The sequence below is a fragment of the Xenia sp. Carnegie-2017 genome, unplaced genomic scaffold (genome assembly GCF_021976095.1).
Source record: "Xenia sp. Carnegie-2017 unplaced genomic scaffold, XeniaSp_v1 HiC_scaffold_16, whole genome shotgun sequence".
Taxonomy (NCBI): Eukaryota; Metazoa; Cnidaria; class Anthozoa; order Malacalcyonacea; family Xeniidae; genus Xenia; species Xenia sp. Carnegie-2017.
Genome location: NW_025813469.1, coordinates 6,908,529 through 6,935,984, shown reverse-complemented (window position 1 = coordinate 6,935,984; position 27,456 = coordinate 6,908,529). Strand labels below are relative to the sequence as shown.

Genomic DNA, 27,456 nt, shown 5'->3' with positions numbered 1-27,456 from the left:
TGAGTGTCCTGTTTTCCGAAACAGTCGAGAAAAGAAAGAATTCCGTTTTCTTCGACATCTTTGGTAAATTGTACGTGGCTGCTCTGTTTGTTGATGTGAGTGTGCAAGTCGTCAATCTCGTCTGCATGTAGTGCTGTGATTGTGGCATCTACGTAACGGAACCAATAAGGTAGTGCATGTTTGTAAGTCGCAAACGCCCGTTCCTCTATAGATTGCATTACAATTTCAGCAACCACAACAGAAACGTTATATGATTTATATTATGTATAATCTCTCTGATGATGGCTTTAGAATAAAATAACAAGTGAAACGGGTGAGCCCATTGCTGTTCCATGTAATTGTTTGTAGTAGGAACCTCTGTACTGGAAGTAAGTCGAGATGAGGCAGAGCTCCAGTAGATCCATAATGTCTTCTGTCGGTAATGGAAGTACGTCCGTTGTGTTTGTAATGAGGGTTTCTGTACAAGTAAGCGCTAGATTAAGTGGAATACTGGTGAATATTGATTTCACATCAAAAGACACTAGTATATAGTTGTTCGGTATTTGAATAGTACTTAGTTTTTTAATGAAAGTCTCAGTGGATTGTAGCTTGTGTTTTATTTGCTTGTAAGTGGTTGCAATATGCCAGTCAAGTACTTTGAGAGTTCGTAATTGAGCGAAACGAAGAATGATACAATTGGTCGTATGGGTATTGTTAAGTTTTGGTAGTCCATATAATCTGGGTGGTCGTGGTACTGAACATCTGAGTCGATAATAAATGCGTTCAGATATGTTAGATTTTCTCATAGAGAAGATCTTGTTGTTAAGTTTGCGTAGTAGTGATGGTGTTGGGTCTCGTCTGAGTTGTTCGTACGTTTGTCTGTCGTTAAGAAGGGTGTCCATTTTGTCGAAGTAATCATTCCTGTCCATGACCAAGAGTCCTTATTCATATAACTAATAAAATTGATGAACTACATGGAGTCGTCATGAATAATGGTCCTGAAGTTGTACTGATTACAAAATCCTGGCTTTCTCCAAATATACCAGACACAGCAATATCGATTAATGATGAATACAAAATATTTCGCAAAGACAGACCCACCCTTGGCGGAGGAGTTCTTACTTATGTACATCAAAGTATACCTGTTAGTCGTAAGTTATTTGATGAAGACAATGATAAAGAGGTGCTATGGTTAGTACTTAAACCAACAAGAACGCCTCGCCCATTTAGTGCAATTATCATCGTCATTATTTATCATCCACCTGGGCAAAGTGCCGAAAAAGAACATAATATGATTGAATATCTCATCAAAAATTTAGATCAGTTACTATGTGAACGTCCATCCTCTGCAATTATAGTTGCTAGAGATTTCATTAAATTAAACTTGACTAATCTATGTAATTGTTTCAATTTAAAAAAATCTACCCTATACCCAACCAGAGGAAAAAACGTTTTGGATCAAGTCTTGACCAATATGCGAGATATGTACAAACCAACACAGCATCTACCACCTTTGGGACGTTCTGATCACCAATGCCTTCTATTAGTACCAAAACAGAAAGAAAAAACACCAAAAATTCCCAGAAGGGTAAGACTCTTAACACCTGGAAAAGTAAATGTCTTATGCAGAAAACTTATTCTTGAAGATTGGTCGGAGGTCTTTAATGCAGAAGATGTAGATGAAAAAGTAAATGCTTCTACATCGACGATGGTTAGTATTATGGATGAAACTATTCCTGAAAAAACAGTACGAATGCATACTTCAGATAAACCTTGGATGACAAGCTTTATAAAATCAAAGATCAAAGCCAGACAACGTGCTTTCTCTTGTAATAATCAAGCACGTTATGAAAAACTATGTTATGATGTCTCAAAACTTATAAACAACACCAAAATTTCATATTACAAACGAAAAGCAAAAGACTTTCGTACGACTAACCCTAAAAAATGGTGTAAATCAATCTTCTTAGTGTTGGGAATTAATGACGGGAATAATGTAAAAAGAAATGTTAATGATAAAAATGTACTGGAACTAGCTGAAAAATTACAACAAGTCTTTACAAAACCTTGGTTAAACCAATATCCCAATTACGAAATTGAAGATAACTTGATCAACCAAACGCTTAAAGATATTAAACCTCCTTTACCATCTATTGGACAGGTCAAGAGTTGTCTACAGCACCTAAATCCCAGAAAAGCAACAGGAGATGACAAAATTCAGGCATGGATACTTAAACGTTTTTGCGAAGATCTTGCACCAGTCGTACACAATATAGTAACCACAAGTATAAAACAATGCAAGTACCCCAGCCAATATAAACATGCACTAATAACTCCAGTTGCTAAAGTTAATAATCCAAGCAATGTTGAAAATGACGTCAGACCTATATCTGTCCTTCCTCAAATGGCTAAAGTAATAGACAAACTTCAACTCCATTTGAATAAATCAGATTTTAAAATAAAGAGTAACTAACATGCCTTTACTAATGGCCGATCTACTGTATCTGCTCTAATATCTATGACACAAAATTGGTATAATGCAACAGATAATTCTCAATTAGGAAGAAAGGGAGTTCACGTATTATTTATAGATTTTCGAAAGGCGTTTCACATGGTGAATCACAATATATTACTACAAAAATTAGCATCTATGAAAATTAATAAGTCTTTCTGGCAATGGATTCGAAGTTTTTTGACAGGAAGAACGCAACAAGTCAACCTACAAGGAGCCAGGTCATCCAGCCAACCTTGCCCTTTGGGCGTGCCACAAGGCGCTGTCATATCACCAGTGCTCTTTAATGTATATATAAATGATTTAGAGGACACTATTCCTAAAGAAATAGATGCTAATACATGTAAATATGCGGATGATTGCACTCAGAACCAGATTGTCGAAAGAGGTGAATGCAGTTCCATGCAAAAAGTAATCGACGAATTACGGAAATGGGCTGATAATAACAGAATGGCTCTGAATCCGAAAAAAACAAAGGATATGTTGATATGCTTTACGGACTCAATACAAGAATCACCCTCCCTATTTATTGGACAAGAAGAAATAGAAAGAGTTACTAATTTCAAACTTCTTGGTGTAACATGTCAAAATGATCTTAAATGGAATGAACATGTACACCAAATTACATGCAAGGCAAATAAAAGACTATATCATCTTCGACTTTGTAGGAAGTCTCAATTACCTTCAGATGTTGGATTATTAACATATACATCAAAAATAAGACCAGTATTAGAGTCTGGGCAGGACTTCCACATTTTTTTACAGCAAGAAATTGAACGTGTACAAAGAAGAAGTTTAAAAATTTTACAACTAGATAAAAACTACTTGCCCTCTTTGAAAAGCAGACGTGAACTGGCAATTACCCAAGATATCAAAAGGATTATAGAGGAACCTGATCATCCATGCAAATTTTTAGTACCTTATCCCAAAGAAAATTCGCACGAGTTGCGTAAAAGCAAAACTTATAGTATTTTATCCCGGACCAAACGTCATAAACAATCCTTTATTGCTAGATCTTGTAAATATATATAAAATAAAGTTAACATGTAATCTTAGTATAGTATGATAAATATATAGAAAATCAATGTAAATTCATCGTACTTTTTAATCTGAAGATGAATAATAAAAACCTTTTAACCTAACCTAACCTAACCTAACCTGGTAAAATGACGATGTTTTGTCGTGTTTTAGTCGTTTGAGTGCTTGTTGCTCGTCCTTTGTCAAGTTTTTGTCACGTGTAGAGGACGATTGTAAAGCGGAGGCTACCTTGCTTCTGATCTCGTCTTTGGTTGTCTCTGACAAGTATCTATGATGCGCTACGACAGCCTCGACACTTAATATACCATCGTCTCAGTCGGGATTCTTTTAGGTGTTATGGAATGTTTTAGTTTCAGTTTCGTCTAATGAGCGGAAAGAAATATTCCTCACCCAGTTATCGTCGTGTTTATATCTTGTACGTGTTTTACTGCGTTTTAAACGTTCAAGTTTTTGTTGTTGTTTTATTTGGTGTTGTGTCTCTGTCTTGTTTGCTCGTTTCTTTGCAATAGTTTTATCGTAGAAAATAAAGTGTCACTTACTGTCGTTGGTATGAGTTCCTTTAATTTGTTCAGTCTTTGTTCTTGTTGCTTGATGTAATAGTTGATTCGTCTGTGACAGTCGTTAATCCGCGCTCGTATCGGTCGTCTGCTGGTGGATTTGACAATCGGAATAGCCTCTTGTGTGTTCAACGTGGACTTAATTCTAAGTCCTGCTGTAACGAGACCAAAATCTTTGCAGCGGTGGTTAAACCAGAGTTGTTGGCGTATGTGTCTGACGTTGCTGGCAAAAGGTATGTAGTCGTTAGCAAGTTGTTCGCTCTGTCGTCCAAATGATCGTAATAAAGTAAATGGTTTAAACCTGGGAGTATCTTTACATGTTTGTCCTTCTCAGGACTATACTAACCTGGACGATCTACATCTAACAGAACTGTATTAAGAAAAAAGAATTGGAACATTTAATACGACATTCATTCAAATTGAGGTTTTCTTTAAAATGACTTCTACCTGGCTAAATGTACTAGTTAATTCATGTGTAAATTTATGCTTAATATGGATGATCTCATATTTCATTTAATACAAACTGACCAGTAGCGAATCCAGTGTACGTCAAAACAAATTATAGCTCCGAAACTTAAAAGTCAAATTACATTCAAAAAAAAATATTGGTTTTTAATTTCTAAGAAATATAATTTTACCAATGGATTTGCCTGTTAGGTTTTTAGAAATATAAATATACGCCAAAATGTGCTGCAGTAATTTATTTTGAGGTAGTCTGGCTCTGCCACTGACGGCGAACAAATGTCGTGTTTACGAATGTTGATAACGAGAAAATAAAATTTAACAAAATATACACAATAACATTGTAACGATTAAGTTAATGCAGAAAATTCGGATTTTTGTCAAGAAAGTTGACATTATCTTGAATTCTATGAGAAACACCCACATTGCTAATTTCTCTGGCAAAAGTGCTAACAACATTTATGTTTATCATAAAATAATTTTTTGCTTTTGCAATTTATCTCCTAAGGATATGTTGTATAGCAGGAGGCTTTTTCAAAAAGTACAATATATTGTTCAAATTTAAAAGGAAAGCAATACATACAAAAATTCTAAAAGAAAATCACTAAATACATTCTTGCATCTGCATTGCTTGGTTGCAAGAGTATTTCATTGATCGCATCACGCATGATAGACAAAAGTAAATTTTAATAGTGCTAGCAGTAATATGACTTTATTAACAGTTTCTGATTTTAGGAGATCAACTCGGAGAGTGCATTCATGTTATTAACAACATGAATATTTCATTAACCACATGGTGGACAAAAGCACAACTAATGTGCAATTACAAGTAGACAATAAATATGAAAAGCTCTCAATTTACCTAATAAAAACGGTTTTCATTCAAAATAGCAATGAATTTAATGTTTAATTTTCTAGGACGTCTCTATAATCGTTGCAAATAAAGCTATTTTATTTATGCTCGTTGCAAATATTTATGCTCGCTCGAGCTTACTGTCGGCTAACCGAGCGCGTTACTTCGTTTCTTCCGAGCACTCGCCCCATGGGTGAAAAAGAGGGCCGGAGCAACACTTCCCCTTGCGCTTTTAACTTCTAGTTTTAAAATTAAACATACCGTATTGAATTGATTAAATACATGATGATAGCTTGATGTGTTTTTATAAAGAACAGTAAATGAAAGTCATGAATCATAGTTTCAATGTAATTTATAATAGTGTCGTGATCAAATTGTCGGGGAAGACAACAAGTCGTAATTACTAAGGCTCTTTGCTTCGGACAGTTTAGTAAAAGTTGTACGATATAATTGTCGACAAGTCTGGAAAGTTGAGAGCTTTGCCATTAAATAGAACTAGAAATCACTTTTAAAAATGGCCATTTTCAATTGATGAAAAACTATGTAATCAATAAAATAAAAACATCCTTTTTGCATGCAAGCTCACTTTCCATCTGTGATTGATTGTGTTGATTGAACTTGCCTTGATAATTGACCTTAGTTGGATTGGCGCGCTTTTTAACCGAAGGTTGAATGTCTTAACCTAGGATTAGTTAACCCAGCGCTTAAACTTGTTTTGAACAACACAATTCTTACCCAGGGTTAACGAATTTAACTCTTGTTTAGTTATCGACTCTAGGTTAAATTATTAACCGGCTTTTGAACAACCGCCCCCGCAGTCAACCCTAGAAGCTGTTTGTAAATGTAGATCGTCCACGTTGGTATAGTCCTGAGAAGGACTGTTTTTGTTGTTGTTGACTGGCGTTTTGACAACCTTACCAGTAGTCATCTTCAGAAGCTGTTGATGCCGCCGTCTTTGATGTAACACCGACCAGGCAACGAGTTATCCCATTGATGCCCAAGCAACCTGCAAGAAAGGTGACCCTGTCTTGTACATAAAACCAGTACTTTTAAATCATATATATGCTTTGCAAGGTAACCTTTCATCTAGGGTGACCCTACATCAATGTTTCAGAAGGGTTTTTCTGGCTAGTGATTAAAAAAATTGGTGAGCGTTTACATAATGCTGGGAAACCTTAAAAAACATACCAGGGATATCGTTGACTGTTCAATATATTTGTCAAGAGAGGATGTGGGGGACATTTTCTTTCTGTAAGACATATTTATGCAGATCATGCTTCACTACTCTAAACATTCTAGAACACACAAACCAGATCCCCAACAAAGAAATTCGCATTTGTAATGAAACATTCCTGTCCATTTAGGTTTTACCACATCTTTATCATATTACTAGCAAAAACATTCAACTCCATATCTAACTTTTTATTTGATTCCATATATTCTTTACGTAGTTTTATACATTCACCACAGACGTAAGTCTGCATTGACTTTCAAAAAAAAACCCAATACAAAGACAAAATGAAATAAACCAAGACCGAATGACATTTTTAGACAAAGTTTTTGCAACCTTTCCTCTAATTGAGCAAAGCCTAATTATTTCAACGAAATTCGTCTGTGCAAATTATTGTTTCGCATCTTGGCGCTCTCTTGAAGAAATTTACTTTAAATGTGATTTTATTCTATTAATAATTTATAGTTAGAACACACTGCATTGAATTGATTGAGTACAAATGAAAGTCAAATTTTTTCTTACATAAAAGTACATTAAACACATTTTTTAAAAACATAGTCTTGCAGTATTTTACGTTGATATCAATTATACGGGCGAGTACTGATCTGTGAGTTATAAAAGACGTCGGCATAAAGAGCTTGTAATGTTGACTGTGGATGAATACATTTTGTCGTATAAGATATATTTATACAGATCTATACTTGCAAATAAAGCTTCTGTAAATAGTTTTGGAAGGTAAGTCTTATATATATACATTGAATTTTTCAATAAATATGCAGCATGCTTCATTGATATCTACAAAATTCTTTAGCCGCTGCACTTTCAGTTCATGTTTAATTGTTTGAATCTTTAAAGACATTAAGTTCACTTTGTAAGGTATTCACTCCGTAAGCCATTTATTTTTTCTATAGGTATTAGTGAATAAGTGTAATAATTAAATAAGATAGCTATGGATAATGCAACAAGGCTGACGCTAACTTGCATCTAAAATCAGTATTTTTTAAATCATGCACATTCCGCGAGCTATATATGACCCTACTGCTATGTTGCAGAAGAGTTTCCTTGCAGGCGTGTTAAAAAACGAGTGAGCGTTTACATAAGACTGGTTAAGTTTTGAAAAAACAGACCAAGCTAACGTTGACTGGTCAGTGTATTTGTCAAAGTCGGCGGTATCAAAAGCTTAATTTTGAGTGTTGACTGCGGTTGACGTTTTCTTTCTTTAAGACATATTTATACAGATCATGCTTCACTATTCTCAACAATGTAAACATTGTTAACACTCCATTCATTTAGAACACACAAACCTGCCCCCCAACAAAGAAATTCCCTTTGTCCTCCAAACATTCCTGTATCCTGTCACAAATGTACGATAATAAATGTAAAATTAGTTAACAAGGTTGCTAACGCATTCATTCGCAATGAAGTCTCATAGTTAAATTGGAACATGTTTGTCCGAAAAAATATAAGATTTAAAAGCAGTGCCGTTGATTTAAAATGATACTTATATTTTTTCTACTTCTTTTTATGATTTACAAAGAATTTGTTGTTCATTACGTATTTTATTCTTCGATTCCATAATTTCATTGCGAAGTTCTGTACATTTACTACAAACATGTAAAGTTTTATGATTTATTTCAATTGCATCACTACTTATTTTGACTTGTTTAATATATCTGCACCGCTCTCACTTCATCGTTTTGTGATCTTCAAAAATTTGTTTAAACATTTTTCTAATCTTTTGTGAATCGTGAGAAACGATTTTTCTGTATTCACTTATCTTAGTTTCATCATTCATGCTTAATCTTTTCAGGTTTGTACATTCTCAGACCAAACAACGTTCATTAAAACACAAAACTGGAGCAAAGTGTCCATTTGTGATAAGCGGTTTATTTTAACTATCAATTTCCTATATGCACTTTCCTTACTTTTTATTTTCAAAAGGCCAGTGTGTAGGTTATTCAAGGTACTCACATTTTATTGGATAACAGACGGGGTGTTGTTTATCCACGTTGGCTCTGCGTTGTCATAAAAGAGCGTCAGCTTTCCGTTACTCACAAATCGTCCTATTGTTTGCAAAGAGAGGAGCAACAGAAATCTGTGTCGGGTAAAGAATTTCAAACGACAACCATAGAAAATAAATACAAAAAATATTAAGGTTAGTAGAAACATTTATTAATCAGAAAGAGTGTGCTGGTCGTGATAGCGTTTAAGATTCAGCGTCTTTACATTCGTGCAGATCGATGATTTAAACTCAGAGTTGATTTTGCCAGAAAAACCAACATAAAGTCAAAATGAAAGAAATCAAGAATTACTGAAAGAGATTTATGGACAAAATCATAGCCGATTTTGTCCCTAATTGAGAAAAGCCTGTTTATTTTCATTAAATTCGTCAATTCAAATTCTTCTTTTTCATCCTGATACGTTCTTTATAACATTTACTGTAACGTTAGTTTATTTTACTGTACATCTTCTGTTTTGAAAGTACTTTATACAAATGATTACAAACAGATGAAAGCTTGATTTATAATGGTAAAGTACATTGAATACATTTCATGGAATCATAGTTTTAACAGCAATGACAGTTTGTTAAATGTCCAAAAAGATTCTTTTTTGGATCTCTATTTGTTTGACGAAAAAAAGTTGTTTTGCACTTTTATTTGTTTGTGCCAGATTACCCACGTAGGATAGTAAATCCTCTTTATTAACACAAGTAAATTATTAGTATAAATTATATACATGGCAAAATAAATACCTTTAATGCAATGTTAAATATATTCTTCTTTTACTTTTAACTGGTAAGTGACTTGCATTATATTTTACTAGTTTTGGTTTGCTGCTTTTTCAAAATGTCAAAAACCTACACAATCGGTCGATGGGTCCAAGCTGATTTGAAAGTAATTTGTAAGTACGTTAGCATGATGAGGAAGGCCACGACGGTTACCCATCCTGCATTGGTTGCTTTACAAGAACTCATCGAATCTGACCCAGAAGTAAACATGCTATTCACCACCATGTTTGAACAGAAATTTGAGCCACCACAGCCCAATCCCATCTCGGATTATATGGATATGCTTCTTAAGATGCAACCAGTCATTGAATCCGCTCCTGTGTATGGATGCCAACTTGGCAGTGCACCTCTGAATCATCTTTTGATTTACGTAATGGCAACCCCTTCTGGTACAATGGCATTTATAAATGACAAAGTTAACAGGTGCTTCAAAGATATTTTAAACGCTTGGGCACAGCTTTTGAACCACCCTGACTCAAAGGAAGTGTTAAATAGAGTGGTAAGTTAAAGATTTTGCATTTTTTCCCTTAATTTGTTAACATCCCTTGCTTTCATTTTATTTGTTTCAAATGATTTGTTATACTCTCATAACTAATGATCAAAATAAATACTGCGAGACAGTTGGCATATAATGTATTTTTCATAGTTAGTTGATAACTTGATAAAAATGCAAGCATGCTTCCAGGTAAAATGAAATGAAATTTTTAGTCGGCACTCAGCTGTGCCGTTCGTATAATTTTTCAGGATGGTTGGCTTTGTCCCAAAGCATTGAACGAAATGGGTGGAGATTTCTTAAATACGTTCAAAGTCGATCTTAAAGATCCGTACTATGGTTTCACATGCTGGAACGATTACTTTGCTCGGCGACTCAAGGACGACACCGTGAGACCAATTGCCGAACCGGACAACCCCTACGCATTCTGTTCTCCGTGCGACGCCATACCTTATTATATTTCCAAGGATCCCAAACTCCGTGATGACTTCTGGATCAAAGAACAACCGTACAGTTTGCAGCATCTGATGGACGATGATGAATTGAGCAAAAAGTATGTTGGTGGGAGTGTTTATCAAGCTTTTCTTGACACAGCTAACTACCATCGTTGGCACTCGCCGGTAAGCATATAGGCAATCTTATGCTTTTGCTGTGTAACACTTTGTCTTAAATGATTTCTGCTTGATATTTTACGCTTGATTTTAAAGTCAGTTTACTTAAAAGAGTCATATTCTTTCAAGCAAGCATAACTGCATCTACAATGGTCACACATGATTGTTCGTCTGTTACATCTAAATTATTTAGCTAGCTAGTTCACAGTAAGAATAGAGACTAAATTTTTTATAGTTGACAGTAAGAATATAAACAGTGATCATTTCAGGGTAAAAAGCCTGTTAAAGTTCACAGTAATTAAAAGTTCACAATAAGAGAACGAACACTGTAACAGAGCCATAACAACCATGAGGCAAACGAGACATTCCCATCTGTAGAAATTTGTTAAACTTTTCGAGCTGGTTTTTAAAGTTTGAAAACTGTTTTCAAGCGAATTTTGTAAGCCATGAGAGAAAATGGTTTTAACAAAATGAACAGTCAATGAACCAAGAACTTACTTAAAGTGGAGCACAACAACAGTTGAAAACTTGTACTGCCAAGTAAAAGGTTAAGAATTTATATAGAAATAAGAAGTGTGAGGTTATTGGGAAAAAGCAATTGACTTCATTGCTATGACAAGAAATGTGATTTTTTGTATAACAACATACATGACCTTCATATGACATTGACATAAAACAACATGACAGTGACTTTTGACCAAAATCTGCAAATGGTTTTCATTTGTAGTTGTTCTTCATTGGCGTAGCCAACTTGTTAATTGGGAGGGTGAGGCACAAATTTATATATGCATGTCTTAATCCCTTGAAAACAATGGATTTCAATGAGACGTAATGCAGCCGAAATATATGAATATGTGCCTCCCAATCAACGAGTTTGCTACGCCACTGCTGTTCTTAAATCTTAAGCATAGTATACATGTGTTACCTGTTTCAAATAATAAAACAGGCACCAACTGCTTTTTGTCAATCACAAATCCATTTAGGTCGACGGCAAGATAATAAAAGCTTACATTAAAGAAGGTGCCTACTATGCTGAAGCTCTTTCCATGGGCTACGATCCAACAGCCAACACATACTCCCAACGTTATCTCAGTCATGTGGATAATCGCGCCATAATGCACATCGAGACGGAGAAGCTTGGCACGGTGATTTTCATTGCTGTAGGAATGGCTGAAATATCTAGCTGTGTCATACAGGCCTATTATGGTCAGGAGGTAAAAAAAGGTAAATAATACCTGAGAACAAGTCAATTGGGAGGATGTGTAATTGGGAGGATGTCGGGGTCACAATTTACGGGGGCGGTACTTTAAGTGGCCAGGAAAAGTTATTATAAATGTATTATATCATATATCAAACATACATGGAAAACTAAATTACAAGCTGCAGACTCATTTTTAGCCTATATACACCTAAATAGTATATTTTTACAATTTTATCATTCTGTCAACAAAAGAGAAATATTTTTTCTGTTGAGGAATCTCTAGACGACGTTTATGAAAAAATGTATGTTACTCTTCAAAAATTTATGTAAAAATTTCCTTCATTGTGGCAAAAGTCGTAAGTTGAGGAAACATAAATAATTAACGCGATCCTTCAGCTTATTTCTAGTAGAGCAATCAAGGGCTGGGAGGGAATGACTTATTGATAGACGGCTTCCAGCGTTGTTTTATGCTTGTGCGTGACTATGTGTCTCTTAGATAATGGATAAAAAAAATTCAAGCTATTCTAAGATTTATTTCTCGCTCCAAAGAGTGAGGAAACCGTTTTTGGAGGAACAAGAAACTTTTTAAGCAACAAGCACTTACTGGTATAAATTGACTTTTGATTCTTGCCATCATTAGTTTTAACAATCATATTTTGTAAATTGTTATTGAATTGCAATCTTCCTATTCAATGTTTTTCATTTTTTTAGGTGAAATGATCGGTACATTTCAGTTTGGTGGGTCCACCTACCTCCTTGTCTTTGAGAAAGGCCTCAATATCAAGTTTGATGCTGAAGATATCCCCGAAGACAAATGGAGTACGACTTTACAGAAGGTTAACAGTTCACTGGGACATCGCATTATAAAAAGATACTGAAAGATCTGTGCTTCTGTTGTGAAAAACATTTTTCATCATATAACCACTTATAAAAAAATAGCTAAAAGTAGTTTATGGCTATGTCAATGCTTATTTTCAATGTAATCCTTAATAAAAACATATACGAAAAGACTTTTTTCCTTATAGATGTTTACTTTTTATTTAATCCTTGATAAAGACATATATGATAATGTTTTTGTTATGTAGCCAGTTCATAATGTTTCTTTTCGATGTAACCGCAAATATAGTGTTAAATTAAACTGGTTTTAGCTGTGTAGATGTTTATTCTCAATGCAACCCTCGACAAAAACTTGCTTAATTTATTTTCTGGCTGTATGCATAGAGATGTACATTCTCGATCTTTAACTCCAACAAATATACTGTAGAACCTGTATTAAGCGGCACCGTATCAAGCGGTCACCATGTGTTAAGCGGCACCGTATCAAGCGGTCACCATGTGTTAAGCGGCCATATCGCAAAGTACACAAAATTTCATACTACAAATATTATTAAAGTGACCTTCATTAATCGGTCACATCAATTAAGCGGATGCGGTCACCTTTTCCTATGTCCCGAACTTAATTTTTCATTGTTTTGAAACTGTATTAACGGTCAGGTTAAGTAAATACACCCCATAATAAAATATATAATTAAAAATTTATTCTGGAACATGTAACATATTGTATACATGTCTTTATATTTTTGAATTTTCACTATCGGAGAAACGATTTCCCACTAAGGGGTCCGTGGGCATGCTCTCTCGGAAAATTTTAAAATCTAGAGCGCTGGAAACATCATTTCCTGCGATTTGGAGGGCGAATTATTTGTTGTACAATAAGTTATAAAAACCCTTTTTATTAGCGGCAATCTTAATGTGGCAATCGTCAAAACTGCAACTAGTTAAAAAGGTACTAAAGGAGGCGCAGAGAAACGTTACGCCGGAGACAATTGTCCCCTAAAACATAATGAATCAAACTTATCACTGCCCCTCACTATACAAACAGAAGATTTGAGCATGCGCCAAGTCCCTTAGCCAACCAGAATTCAAAATTTCTTATATAGAATTGTTTTGTATGTTCCGCTTTCTGAAGATAGGCGGAATACGTGGAGAAATCGCCCGAGCACGCTTGAAATGTGCGAGTTAGGTTACAAGACAAATCTTGAGATTTTGCGGTATTACGATTACGAACCACCGAATAAAAGCGTGAAAATGAACGAATAAAACATAATATTACAAATTGTTTGTGAAATAATGTATATCTAATCTCCAAATGGAATATTTATTATTTTTTGGGAAATTTCTACTCCCGCCGGGCGGCAGTAGCAGGACCGCTAGCTACGCCACTGCTCAGATTGATGACGGCTACGTGTTGTTGTTGTCGCAACAATGTTTTCGCGTCAAAATGACGTAATTCGTACTCGTAGTCGTATTCGTAGTCGTACTCGTAGTCTTTGCTAAAGCAAAACTCTTGACTGTGGTGCAAAAAGTGTTAAGTTTCTTGAATAAATTATTTGATTTCGAAGTGAAATTTAAATTTTTAAAATTGATTTAAAAGCCATATAAATTTTTTGTGGAGAAAGAAAAATGGATTCATAAGGTATTTATCGTAGGGAGTGGGAATTTTACTATCCATGCAATGTGAAATTGGCAGAAATCAGTAATTTCACTCTCCACAAGCCACACGTCGACCCTTTTAAAACGTGAATTACTTCTCTGTAAAAATGAAAACAATGAAACAACGAAACAACGAAACTTTATTTACCGTTTACTTCATTCCTTCCTTCACCTAAAAACAGTGCTTCCGCCATTAAATTGAGACCTCCAGCAAAATATTCTTTTAGTTCTACCTCCGATTCAAAAACCAATTATGTGAGTGTTGTGGCAAAAACAAGCAAGTTCTCATTAAGTTTCAGTCATTGCTTTCTATTTGTTTATATAAAAAGAAACAAAAATAATTTTCTTGCAGAAGAGATTGAGATTTATGTCGCGCAAAATAAAATGCACCCGTTATTTAGGCCCTTTGTTAGGAATTATTGAACTTCAAAGTGTTTTTATAATTTATGAAATGCATTTACGTAAATGACAGCCAACACTGACTTTTTTGATACTCTTAGAAACCTGATTCAAAGCTTAAAGAAGCATTCTTTTGAATTTTTTGTGGTTTGTAATCCCTGGTTCAACGATTTCCCAATTATCTGCAGCGCACGTCGTAGTCAACATCGTTTTCTGTCGCGGTTAACCGGATTTCATCGTCACCCATCGACATGTTCGAGAATAAACGTCATTGGAAAAATTCGGATTAATTTTCTGTGCTTTGTTGGAGAAGATTTATAAATATTGTGAACGTACTTACCTAAGATTTTGGCATGTCGAAGCAGGAACAAATTTTAGAGATAGACCCAGCTCATGAGCTTCATTTTAAAGGTATATCAAACGACGATCTTTATGGTTAAAATTGATCTTTAATAAACAATTGTAAACCTGTACATTCATGTTTTATGAAATTGTGATGAGCTAAACCTATCGTTCATTGTTTTATAAAATGTCTGCGTTATTTTTCTTTTTTTCCATTGACGTTTCTTTGCAATCAGCTAGCAAACTCCTCTGCTTTTTTGTTTAAATAGAAATTCATTCTTTTTTATTTGTCAAACGTATTAATGTGATGAGTTATTGGTCAAGTTTAAAAGCTTGTTCCATGTCGTAACGAAGACCGTGATTTTATATTATGCTTTTGAATAACTAGTCTCAGTTACATTCAGAAACATTTTCCCCATGATCTTGGACTTGTCAAGGAAACAATTAGTTTAAAGTCTCTGACAGTGTTGTGATATTGTATCAATATATACAATTACTTCCAAATACTCTGTTTGTTTAAATACTCTGTTTGTTTGTTTGTTTATATGCTTGTATTTAAAACCTCGTGTATATATATTAATTCAATTAATCTGAAGATGTCTTAAGTTAAAGACGAAACGTAATTAATAAATCCTTCTCTATTTGATTATTGTGATGGCTTTCTTAAAAGTATTATGTTGGGCTATTATGTTCATATTGAAAATACTCTGTTTGTATACGAAATTACGTACTAAATTTCATTATTAACGATTTTAATTTTAATGTCATGCTTTTTTACCACCTAATTGTTTCATGTCTACTTATTTGATGTTTTCACTTTTACTACAACAGTGTATGGAAAAACATGTTAGGGAAATTTGACCAATAAGTGAGCAACCATGTACAACAATATTGTTTCCTACAATATACAATTAATTTGTCAAGTGTCAATTCAAAATGGCCAGTCTCGAAAGTATTTTTTGCACAAAAGAGTTTTTTTCACATTGTCTTTGCACACCAAGTAGATTTGTCAAGAAATGGGCCAATCCAAGTTGGTCATTAAAACTCAAATTAAATATAGACTTGTGCCGCTAAATGATGTTATCTATTGGAGTAACAACTGACTTCCAAGTAAAAAATGTATCTTTTAAGTGAAGAAAGATTTGACTTTTGAAATGAACAATGACAAAATATCTTGTATTTCACAAATATATGTATGATAGTGATGATCATAATTTAGATTGCTTTATGTGTTCATGATGAAATTTGATATTGACACCTGCACATTAACAATTTTATTGTGCCCACAATTTTTTCAAAGTGCTTAAATTTAATTTTTTTGATTAAATTTTTGTATGCATTTCATTGCGCTACTGTTTTGTCAAAATATGAATTGAAATTGTATCCTAACCCTTAATTGTACAAAAAAGTGACTTGTGTGCTGAAATGTTAATGTCAGAACTTTGAAGAAACTTGCAATTTTCAAATCATATAAAAACACACCATTTGTTCCTGATTCATTTGAAAAAATTCATGGTTATTGCCAAACATGCTCAGTATGGTTTAATTCTTATACATGAATATGATGCAGTGTGCGAATTAACGGTGTGCAATGTGCAATTTGCACATCGTTTTAGCTAAAATGAAAACAATTGCACATCACTTTTTTCAAACGATGTGCAAAAATCAGCAGTTTTAACAAAAAACTCTGTCGTTAATCATATGAATTTGTTCATGTTTAAAAATATTAATTTAGCAATTAGCACTATATAATAATTAACGTAATATCGATTTGATTATGCCTCTAAAGAAAAACTTTTGTCAAAAAAATTGCACATCGTTTTTTCCGAACTAATTCGCACACTGTGATGCATATTTTAATGTAGTTTTATGAGCTGTTATCAAAGAAAATTTCAAACAGTATTATTTTTACTGTTTACTTTTATTTTTACTTTTTTATATTAGGACTAAAAAGTAAACAATTTATATTTATAATGTGTAGTGTTTCCTCGCAGTCTAATGTGATGTATTCAATAGTTTATGCCTTTTATCTGCTTTATTCCCACCTCAGCTTATGTAAGCCAGCTTCTTTGTGAGCAGTGATTATTTTCTCTTTTGGTTTGTTTCTTAATAACTTTAGGTCCATTTAATAAAGCTGTCAACTGTAACATAGTACTTCGAAATCCAACTGAAAAGAGAGTATGTTTTAAAGTGAAGACAACAGCTCCTAAAAAGTACTGTGTACGACCAAACAGTGGGATAATTGATCCACGTAGCAAAGTGTCTGTAGCTGGTATGTTATATTATATCAATAAATGTGTGTGTTTTTTGAACCTCACCAGGGATGGATTAAAATCTGGTGAGGAGTGGTAAAGTGGGATGCCAAGGGGGGTGAGAAGGGGATGCAGGAGGAGATAATTTATCTTGTCTTGGCTAAGTTTGTGCATGAGAGGTTCAAATATATCTCCAATCCAAACTAGACTGACCTAATGAAGCACCAAGCATGATGCAAATTTTTATGTTCAATGTGAAAGCCCAGCAGAATGCTCTTCAAAGAGCCATGGCATATGCACTAAATTATGGAAAACTTTTATTCATTGGATGACATAAGGTTTCATCTCAAAAGGGGTAAAAGTTGCCCTCAAGTTGTAAAACAGGAAGAATATCCAACATGTAAACCTTTCACTTACATTGTACTTATGTTGAAAATATACATGTATAAAATTTTTGAAATAAACATAACTTGTGTGGTTCTTTCAGTTTGTCTAGTGGTATAGAAACAACTCAAGTGGTATTGGATCTAGGTTATTTTTCCCTTCTAATTTTTCTTTTCTTATTTTTATCTAAGCACATGAAGATAATACAAATCAAGATGTAGCTAAGTGGTTGCCTCCATTACTCAGATTTGTTATTGAAACTTTTCTTTTGATAATATTTTCTCAACAACTCTATTTATACTTTTTAAATGTATGTATTTTATTGGCTTGCTCTTTTTTGTGTCCCCCCATGGCTTACAAGACATCATCCGTAAATATTAAATATAATATTGTATGATGTATTATACGTAAATGTCTCTTTTATAACCATTGTGCTGGGCTTAAATATTTTTATGCTAGAGTAATCGCACCTCCCCACCCATTACGCTTCAAAATTTTTCCACATCCATGCATCCTTGATCATAACAATGCATGTTATCGTTTGCTCATGCTATTCACCAAAAGCGTGATTCCCCATCGTCATTTTTTTTGTGACGACAAGTTAAGCCGTACTGATATGATAACTCAACCAAAGACTTTTAATAGAACCATTACATGTACGACGATGAATTAAAAATGAAAGGTTTTTTGAATGACGACGTTTCATCATTTAACTTGTAAGATTTGTCATGGCATCTGAAATTTATAATTTATAATCGCCCTATCACGTGACTTATAAAATGACCAGACAGATTATCAAATTTTGTTGTTTAAGAGTCAGAAATGTAAACCAGATGGTTTGTGGTTCTCAAGCATTGTGTTGAGTGTTCTCAAACAACAATGTAAACTCAGCCTCGTTTCCAAATATGGTTGAATTTTCGACATGCGCATTTCAGGGGAAGCATGCAATATTCATTAGCCTCCATATCAAAAATTGTTAATTACATGGAGTTTAGTGTGTTTGCAAAGTTTCATGCTTTTATCACAAAGTGAACGATTTCACCATTTCATGTAGCTTAGCTGCCCTACTATATCGACGAGACGTCATCATTAAAAAGAAACCTTATATTTTTTAATTTATTGTCGTTATGTCTCTGTTAAAAGTCTTATGTTGGACTCTTATAAGCTTTTTCTCCTCTTTTGTGTTATTTTTTGAACAAGTTTATTTAAGGTGCGAATTTCAAATTTTAAGCGGAAACAGAATTCTGCCCTTTCGGCTGACGCAAGGTCCTGGTCCCCAAAGGGTGTCGGATTACTGGACATTTGACTGTATTTTCCTTTGATTGTCTGGAATGTCGACATGCTTAGTATCTGATGTGTTTCTATATGTTGGGTTTTAACTGTTGATTCATGTTACTTATCTGTACATAGTTATTCTGTAAGCAATAAAGTACATAAACGAACTTGTTATTTAGACGTGAAACGGTGAAAACGGATCTGTGTAAAAGGAAAAAAGTTTCCTTGGTGTTATTAGACACATGTATCTTTTCCCTTTTCTTGTGAACTATTTGAGTTTTTATTTTTGTAGTTATGCTACAGCCTTTTGACTTCGATGTAAAAGAGAAATCCAGACACAAATTCATGGTACAGTCAATAATTATCTTAGAAAACACCGACAATATGGATAATATCGTAAGTGTTTGTTTATAAGTAGTATATTGCTAAATAAATGTCTAACTTCACAGTTTTGTTCGGTAATTAAGTAATAGGAAAATATTTTTTGCGTTTTGAGAATTGTTGGAAGAAACGAGGAATTGTGTGGCAAGTAAGAGCACGAAGTACGAATGTTTTCTAGGAATTTCGAGCTTGTCCCAAACTTTCAAAACTGTTTTTATAACAAGTAGCAAAAGATATTTTCAATTTTTGATAAATAGCCTTTTATAAACAACATTATCAGATAAATTTATTTTTTGCATTTTTGCTTTTTAAATTTCTCGCGCAAACCACGAACCCTTTGAGACTGGAATTCCCGTTTTTCTAAAGTGCTATAAAAACACGGGCTTTTCGAGCATTTTCCAATCAGCGCCCGCTTTTTTATGAGTTATTTTATAATATATTTTGCTTTTGTCATAATGTTTGCGCGGGGATTTTTTACACACATTGCGTGGCGTTTTACACACTTTACGTAACACAGGACGCTTCATAACCGAGACAGTAAAAAACAAACAATGTCTTTATGTAATACGTCTGCAAAGAGAGAGAAAGGCAGTCTCAATAAATTCACTAAGTTTTTCATACTGATTTTCCAGTGGAAAGAAGCCAAACCTGATCAAATAATGGACTCGAAACTGAAATGTATTTTTGATCCTGCTGATGATGAAACTTCGGAAGTAAGTATATAAATTTTTACTTTTTCAGTCTGAATGAAACGTGAAAATGTAGAACGTTAGGGAACACGGGTAGGTGCAAGTTGTATATCTCTATATATTGCTTTGCAATAGCATGTCATGATTATTATTGCTGCAATGTCTACCAGAACGACTAACCACCTATTAGAGGGGTTTTTTTCATACGTCGTTTGTATGTTGAACTGTTACTGAAAAGGAGAATTTTATTTTCTCGTGAGGGGATTTAGTATTTGCGATCAGGAATATGTTTCATAAGCATCGTTTTTTTCGTCAAAATAGTCTTTTTTCTTGAGAGTAGAGTCGTTAGATAGTGTGGAAATTCTTTCCCGAGCGAATAACTCTTCAACGTTCGCTATTTTGAAAACTGAATATGGTTAACAAACGAACACAAATTAGAAACACTAAAGTCCGATTTGCTAGCGAATTCTTTTCGCTAAGCATATCGCAAAAGCATATAAAAAGTATAGAAATCATTCGAACTCAAATTTTCGTCGTGGCGAACAGTTTGCGAATTTTATCGCCGTGTTTGTGTGACGTCGTTGACGGTCTGCTGATGCTTGAATTCAAAAATTATTGCTTCGTGCGAAGAAATTTGCCAGTAGAAATCCGGCTTAAGTTTGCTCAATTAACAATTGTTCATTACAAACTCTCCCACGAATCGACACATCATGGAAATCGAGAACGAGTAATGTATTTTAGTATAGAATCATGTTAGTATTCATAAATTGTTATAGTTTCCTTTAAATTTTTGTTTTATTAATTTGTTGTTGCCTACATTGTTTCTATTAAAAAGCCTGGACTTAAATGCATCTTTAATTATTTTAATTGAATTTTTGTATATTTTACTTTAACTACATGTATCTTAACGTTGTATTTAATCTCAACGTTAGTCTTCTACAGCATTGCCTTTTGAAGTAAACAACCAAGTCTATTGGTAGAAACCCAAGTAAAACGCGAGACGGCTCGCCAGCCACATTTTACTACTCGTTATCTATTGCTTTGCTACTTGCTATCTACCACATACTAATATTCTATTGCAAACATAGAGATTATAAATAAAACTAGATGTGCCATTTATGACAAATTTAGGCGAAATGGGGGATTTTAGGTCCCGGATTAAAGCACGAAGTAAACAAATGATGCTTTTGCCGTCTGCTTTGAGTTTAGGATTCTTTCTTAATATATTTAGTAAGTTTTTCTTCTATTTTGTACGAGCATCAAGAAAATTTGTCAATTCAAGGCGTTAGTAGCTAATTGTTTTTAACGAGCTGTTATTATGATCGGTATACTTTGTATGCTTAAATTAAACTATACGCAATAAAAACTTTTGTTATTCTTTTCTGTTTTTCTGTTTTTACAACCCACATATTCACATAGTTTAACCGTTTTTAACACTTTTCAAGTATGGATGACAGATATATGTTTTTTGAAGTCTGTTAGCAGTTGAATTAAAACCGGAAAACGTTTTTTTTATCAAGCAATGACCCACGGACTTAGTAATTAACTGAATGAGTATAAAAGAAACACAAACTTGTTTTGCAAAATACGAGTGACTTAAACCTTCTAAAATTATGATGAAAAGGAAAGCATTGTTCAACAACTAGATTGTGATAGTATTTACTATATTATGTACGCATAATATATACATAAAAGTCAAAAAATCATACTCTTTCACTGTAGCTTACCATACGGGAATCGTTTTTGCCCCTCCCCCAAATAATAGAAAACGCCTACCACATTTTGAACTATAGATTATTTAAGAAATAAAAGATGTTTACTGTGTTCGCACGTACTTTTGCAAACCGAGGAGACCTTTGGACAATCAGCGCACGCGTTTCATTGTGTTTATTTTATAAATTATGATGCCACCTGTAGTATTATTTATAATCTCTATGATTGCGAATGCTTTCATTTGATTTGCTACTCTACTCGCTATCTATTGAAACTGCAATAGAATACTTGTATGATTCTTCTAATTACGTACCTATAACTATTCTTTACCCTAACATAAAGTGTCACCTATGACTATTATATTTTAAATTTACACAGAATGAACCTACTGAAAAGAATGAATTTGCGTCCACTCTAAATAATATGGAGCAATCATCGGAGAATGAAGCATCCAAAGTGGAGGAAGTTGTAGTCAATGAAAGTCCATCTTCGCCAAAAGTGAGTAATGTTATATTAACCGGCCTGTGGCCTTAAGCTTACTTAGCCTATGGAATATTTCGCAACAGTTTTCATGCTTATAAGCTTCTAAAAAAATTCGAACTTTGTGCTTCCATCCAGTGCTGTTTAGCGCGCCCCTAACAGGAACAATATTCATTAATAAGCCCCTATTAACCGAGCTCGAGGTCTTTACTGAGAATGATCAGACCGAGTTTTTCTATGTACAGACCAAGCCCGTCGGGCGAGGTTTGTACATAAACAGAGGTCCTATATTTCTCAGTAAAGACCGAGCAAGCGAGGTTAATAAAAGGTTTATTATTTGGCATTATTTGACTTGAAACGAAGATTACCTTCTTTGTCGTCATAGCTGTTAAAAGATTGATATTAAGTATTCAATTCAAGTCGATGTAAAATCAAACTGTTTTAGTCTGTTATCGTACGCATTCATATTTTACGCCAATCGTTGCTTCAAGGAAGCTATATCTGTCGTGACTTGTAAACAACAAGATTGTTCAACGTTTTGTGCCATGTCTACCATTTTTTACTCATGTTTTACCTTCAGCGGTACAATAATGTGCATTTCTTATCAGAATGATGATAGAAGCTCGGATGCTGCCAACTCTAACAAGTTGAAATCGAAAGGCGAACGTGTGGTTAGTTGACTTTGTTATCATCATATTTACATGGATGTATATGCCGATAAGAAAACTTATAGGAACAAACAAAATGGCAAATTTCATTTAACCGTAACTACCCCTACGCTGCTGGTGACTGCTACTTTCCAACTAAAGCTGTCATGCATGAGATAGCACCCTTCATCAATAGCTCCTGAGGTATGCATACGAATATCGTTATATAGAATTTTACCTACAATGTCAACTTGTTCTATGTTTGAACTTCTTTAACTCGTGAGAATTAGGCATTTAAAATAAAATGGAAACAAGCGTTTGCTTGCATATTCCGTCAATGAGACAAGCAAGGCCAGTTCCTTTATAAAGACCTCAAGCTCTTTTACAGCGAGTTTTTAAGCAATTTCATGCACATGTAGTACATTAATTGTAAAATAGCATTGTTTTAAACAGTCTATTTTTATGAGTGAAATCGCGACTTTGCGAAAATTGTACTCGTCTACTCTTGTAAGATTGAAAATTTTAATTTCGTAGTGAGGAAGCAAGGTCTATCTCAAGCGCTCTGACATTTGAAATACTTTCCATCAGAAAATTCACAACAATCTCAGTCGTTAATTTTTGTGTTGTAATGACAAAAGTTCGTCTCATTACAAATGAAACCTGGGATGAAATTGAGAATGTTAGTCAAAAAGAAACAAAGCGCTAGCCACACTATCGTTGAAATGCTACGAATTTCTTGACAAGCTGCTCGTCTGCAAGAAAATATGACGATACGTTAGTTATTTATTCTTTACTGAAATTGGACATAAAGCATCACATGACTAGAACTTTAATTGCTCCTCTCAGATAAGTGTCCGTCTTGCTCTTGGTACAGAATAGACATCTAACAGAACTGAAGGCCCACTCTGCTAAAATCGTGGCGTACCTTTTCACTATGCATGCGTGACTTCCCAGCAAGATACTTTCACGAAATAAATATGGAATAGTATTTCACGAGAATGTTTTTATACTAATAATTCAAGTTTAGAGCAAACGTTTGCCGAAATTTTTACCATGAATTATCATCTTGGGAAGGAGATAAGGTACTAAGCTTTTGCAGTGCGAAACGATATATTTGTAAAAACATCCATATTTTCTATTGCAATCTTGCTGAAGTATCTTGCTCGAGGCCCGGCTGCTTAGAATTTGCTTCAGAAAAGTGGGGGACACGAACATCAAATGTTCCGACACGAGTGGATCTTCTGTTACGATATCTATTCTGCGCTGTTTGTAAAAAGAAGTGCAATTAAACACAGTATTTAATCAAAATGATGAACCGTCGTTCTTAAGTATTTACAATGTCTCTTATTGTCTTGATGAAGTATATGCAACAGCGCGTCGCACAGACTCTTATCCTGTCGCCTTCTATTTATTGGATGCACCCAAAACCTCCTTTTGGATTAATGTTGTCGTTTAGACGTTAAAAACAGTAAAATTTTATTCTTTAATAAAAGCAATTTCTTCCTACGATAAAATTCGTCCGTGCTTGTTTTGACAAAATCGCCACAGTGTGCTACCAAGTGCTCGTCACAATAGCTCGTTAACGAGCAACTCGTCATGAAATTCGTTCCATTTCAACGATGATGTGGTTAGCTAACTATGTGCACTAAAATCAGATTAAAATTGGAAAACAATTGCTTCGTGATTTTAACAACAGGAAAACTTCCCACTTTTAATCACAGCACATGTAATTGATATACAGAATGGAATTTTCCTCGGTAACAAAATTATATTATCATAACTACAAAGGCTTTCACAGCTTTGTATATATGGCTATTTGCAATGGTAACTACTGTTTCTCTCTCCATAATGATGCATGATGCATCAGATTTCAATAAGTTGCAAGTGACTTCATTTTAAGCATTTGTGGTTAATTATAGCATTTAATGAAGAACAATTAAATCGTCCAGGAGATGTTATGGTTAATGAGTTTTGTTTTTACTGAGTACGTACCTACATCAGTTGAAATTTTCTACTAAAAACATGATAGCCGTTTTTTTTTGGCTGTGACAATCAGACGTGTTATCATTTTATATTTGCATATGAGCTATGTGCTAAAAATTATGTAATTATCACATCGATGAAACGTAGGTATGGGAACTGTTTTTGAAGACTAATCATAAATGTCAAAGATAGACTAAGCTTGAAATTTAGCTTTATCCATGGATCCCTATCTATACGTACGTTTATTGACTTTGGATTTTATTGCGAAACATGTCGCGTCATATCGACGATATACGTCGATAAAATTGTAAAGTAGGATTTCGTATACATTTGTTGATCAGACTAACACTCTAGAGGGAAAATATTCATGTGTCTGACTTCAGATTTTGGAATTTCAAGTAAGGCTCTTAAAAAACTGTACAACGTTTGTACATATGCGTGTTTCGAAATTAGCTTTTATTTCATTTGCATGGTTGGTATAAGGGAAAAGAAAGACAATAGAGAGTTTCAGATTTGATTACGAGTACGACTACCGATACGTGATTTGACCGTGAGGGATCTGGGTTCGATAAACAAGTTCAGTAATAAATACATTTTTTAAGCATTCTTTACGCAAAACTGTATCATCATCATCATCATCATCAGCCTGTCACGCCACTGCTGGCGGATGGCCTCCACATCTTTCTCCACTCTTCACGGTCTTGGGCTCTCTGGATCCACATGCTGCCCGCTCTCTGCTCGATGTCATCTCTCCATCTCCTTTTTGGTCTTCCCTTGCCTCTTTTCTTGTCCCACGGGGTCCATTCAGTTGTTTTTTGCCCATTCATGATTTTTCATTCGGGCTAGATGTCCTGCCCACTTTCCTTTGGCTTTATTAACTTTCTCGATGACATCCTTCACTTTTGTTCTTGCTCTCAGGTCTTCATTCCGGATCTTATCTCTCCTCGTGACACCGAGCATTGATTTTTCCATGCTCCTTTGGGTGATTGCCAGTTTCTCTCTTTGATGGTTGGTAAGTGCCCACGTCTCTGCTCCATAAGTCATTGCTGGTAGTATGACAGTGTCCATGATCTTCCTTTTGAGACACATGGGCATTCTTTGATCTCTCATGAACATGCTGTACTGTCCAAATCTCTTCCAAGCTGATGTTATTCTCTCATCTATTTCTCTCGCCATCTCATTTCCTGGTGTTAGCAAAACTGTATAAGCGTAAGTAACAAGGCAAAAGTCTCTGGGAAATCTCCCTTTCGTATTCGCATTACGATCATACAATATGCAGCTGAACAATTGAGGGACGAAGCTTTTCATCTTCTTGGTGAATTTGTAGGAAAAAAGCTTTCGAGCAAATAATGAAAATACCGGATGTACGCGGCTGAATTATCAATTTCATATTAAATGAAATATTTTGTTTGACCGTCATTTTGTTTTGTTTATTGGCGTCTCAGAATAGATTTTATGAAATAAAATCAGTGAATATGTTTTCTTTGACAAAAAACAACGGCTCGAGAAACAGATTGAACAGCAATACAAAAACAAACTAAATAAAAAAGTAGTGATTGCCAGAAAGATACAAAATGTTTCTGTCATAAATATGTAAATAAAAACAATTTCGCGATATGGACATACAGTTTTCACAGCCACTTCAAAAGCTAAAATATCAACATTTCTGTTTTATTATGGCTTAGTAAATATATCTTTTACTAAAATAAAAATAAAAATAAAAATCCATAAAAAATGATGACTTTCTGAACTCGTAGTGTAAAATACCTGATTTTTTCAAAATCGCGTACTCGCGCCCAAATGACGAATCGCGTAGCGGTAGTCGTACTCGTAGTAAAATCTGAAACTCTCTAATGTTAAAATTTTGCAACTGCTCATATATGGCTTCATTACATAGAAAAAATATTAGCTACGTATTTGCTACGAGTTCTTAAACTCTGTCGCGTTTATTAGATTTTTTTGAAAATTTATATATTTTTCTGTCTCTTTCAGGAAGCAGACATAAGGCAACGATCTAAACCGAACAAGATCATTACATCATCACCCGAGGAAATAGTTCACAATTTACAGTCAGCAGCAAACGAATATCAGTTGCCACCTGTTGTCTACCTGATAGTGGCTGTTATCCTCGGATTCATTATTGGAAAATTTATTTTGTAAAATATTGAAATTGTGAAAGTAAGCCATTAAGATAGTGACGTGTACGCGCTTAAACATTATAAGTAATATTTGACGCTCATATGAAATAATCATCTTATGAAAACTTGCGTTTGGAAGTGCGATATATATACATATATATGCTTGAATTGTTACTCCTGCGCTTGCATTCACACATCAACTGCACAAAATCAGACTCACTCAATAAAAATCATTAACGTAAAGAGTTTCCTAGTTTTCCCAGCTGACCATAGACACAGTAAATCCAGTTTTATGTTTTATTTGTTTGATATTACTTGCTGTTGATGAAATGTCCGAAACGGAGAACGAAAACAGTGGATTGATTTTGTTTTTAGAATCAGCACATGGGATTCGCCTTCGAAGTCAGTCATTTGTTCTGTGCATTCACTGCAGTGTAACTGCATACGCGACTCTATTCCGTATAAGCCCGCTTAAAGTGCCATACAACGAAAAATTTGCTTTTAAAAGTTGTAGTCTCATTGAAAAGAACTTGTAAAATGACAGCGGACTTTTTA

General features: G+C 34.4%; 3 protein-coding genes and 1 long non-coding RNA gene across 5 annotated transcripts; 3 read left to right on the top strand and 1 right to left on the bottom strand.

The window, feature by feature from the left end:
* The first annotated feature begins 964 nt into the window (after nt 1–964).
* LOC124435937 lies at nt 965–2,452 on the top strand. Its single transcript, XM_046985868.1, has one exon. The coding sequence runs from the start codon at nt 965–967 to the stop codon at nt 2,450–2,452; it is 1,488 nt and encodes a 495-aa protein (XP_046841824.1).
* Nucleotides 2,453–3,541: 1,089 nt separating this feature from the next.
* Nucleotides 3,542–4,517, bottom strand: LOC124436690. Its single transcript, XR_006945434.1, has 2 exons — nt 4,433–4,517; nt 3,542–4,309 (listed from the first exon to the last, which is right to left on the bottom strand). It is a non-coding gene; the product is annotated as an uncharacterized LOC124436690 (long non-coding RNA).
* A 4,155-nt stretch (nt 4,518–8,672) lies between these two features.
* Nucleotides 8,673–12,880, top strand: LOC124436907 (L-tryptophan decarboxylase-like). The gene is made up of 5 exons (XM_046986881.1): nt 8,673–8,787; nt 9,456–9,919; nt 10,165–10,533; nt 11,508–11,748; nt 12,437–12,880. The coding sequence occupies exons 2-5, from the start codon at nt 9,479–9,481 to the stop codon at nt 12,601–12,603; spliced, it is 1,218 nt and encodes a 405-aa protein (XP_046842837.1). The 5' UTR covers nt 8,673–8,787; nt 9,456–9,478; the 3' UTR covers nt 12,604–12,880.
* A 1,982-nt stretch (nt 12,881–14,862) lies between these two features.
* Nucleotides 14,863–27,144, top strand: LOC124436374 (vesicle-associated membrane protein-associated protein A-like). Of its 2 annotated transcripts, XM_046986289.1 has the most exons (7): nt 14,864–15,028; nt 17,079–17,231; nt 19,163–19,266; nt 19,884–19,964; nt 22,032–22,151; nt 22,742–22,804; nt 26,756–27,144. In XM_046986289.1, exons 1-7 carry the CDS (start codon nt 14,971–14,973, stop codon nt 26,921–26,923), a joined length of 747 nt encoding a protein of 248 aa, XP_046842245.1. In that variant the 5' UTR covers nt 14,864–14,970; the 3' UTR covers nt 26,924–27,144. The 2 variants fall into 2 exon arrangements, with proteins under 2 accessions (XP_046842246.1, XP_046842245.1); XM_046986290.1 differs by lacking the exon at nt 22,742–22,804 and having other exon boundaries at nt 14,863–15,028.
* The last annotated feature ends 312 nt before the right edge of the window (nt 27,145–27,456 follow it).

Coding starts and splice junctions, on each gene's coding strand:
- LOC124436907 (XM_046986881.1), top strand. CDS start 9,479: ATGTCAAAAACCTACACAATCGGTCGATGGGTCCAAGCTGATTTGAAA. Junction 9,920..10,164: donor AGGAAGTGTTAAATAGAGTG/GTAAGTTAAAGA, acceptor ATAATTTTTCAG/GATGGTTGGCTTTGTCCCAA. Junction 11,749..12,436: donor TGGTCAGGAGGTAAAAAAAG/GTAAATAATACC, acceptor TCATTTTTTTAG/GTGAAATGATCGGTACATTT.
- LOC124436374 (XM_046986289.1), top strand. CDS start 14,971: ATGTCGAAGCAGGAACAAATTTTAGAGATAGACCCAGCTCATGAGCTT. Junction 22,152..22,741: donor AAAGTCCATCTTCGCCAAAA/GTGAGTAATGTT, acceptor ATTTCTTATCAG/AATGATGATAGAAGCTCGGA. Junction 22,805..26,755: donor AATCGAAAGGCGAACGTGTG/GTTAGTTGACTT, acceptor TGTCTCTTTCAG/GAAGCAGACATAAGGCAACG.
- LOC124435937 (XM_046985868.1), top strand. CDS start 965: ATGAATAATGGTCCTGAAGTTGTACTGATTACAAAATCCTGGCTTTCT.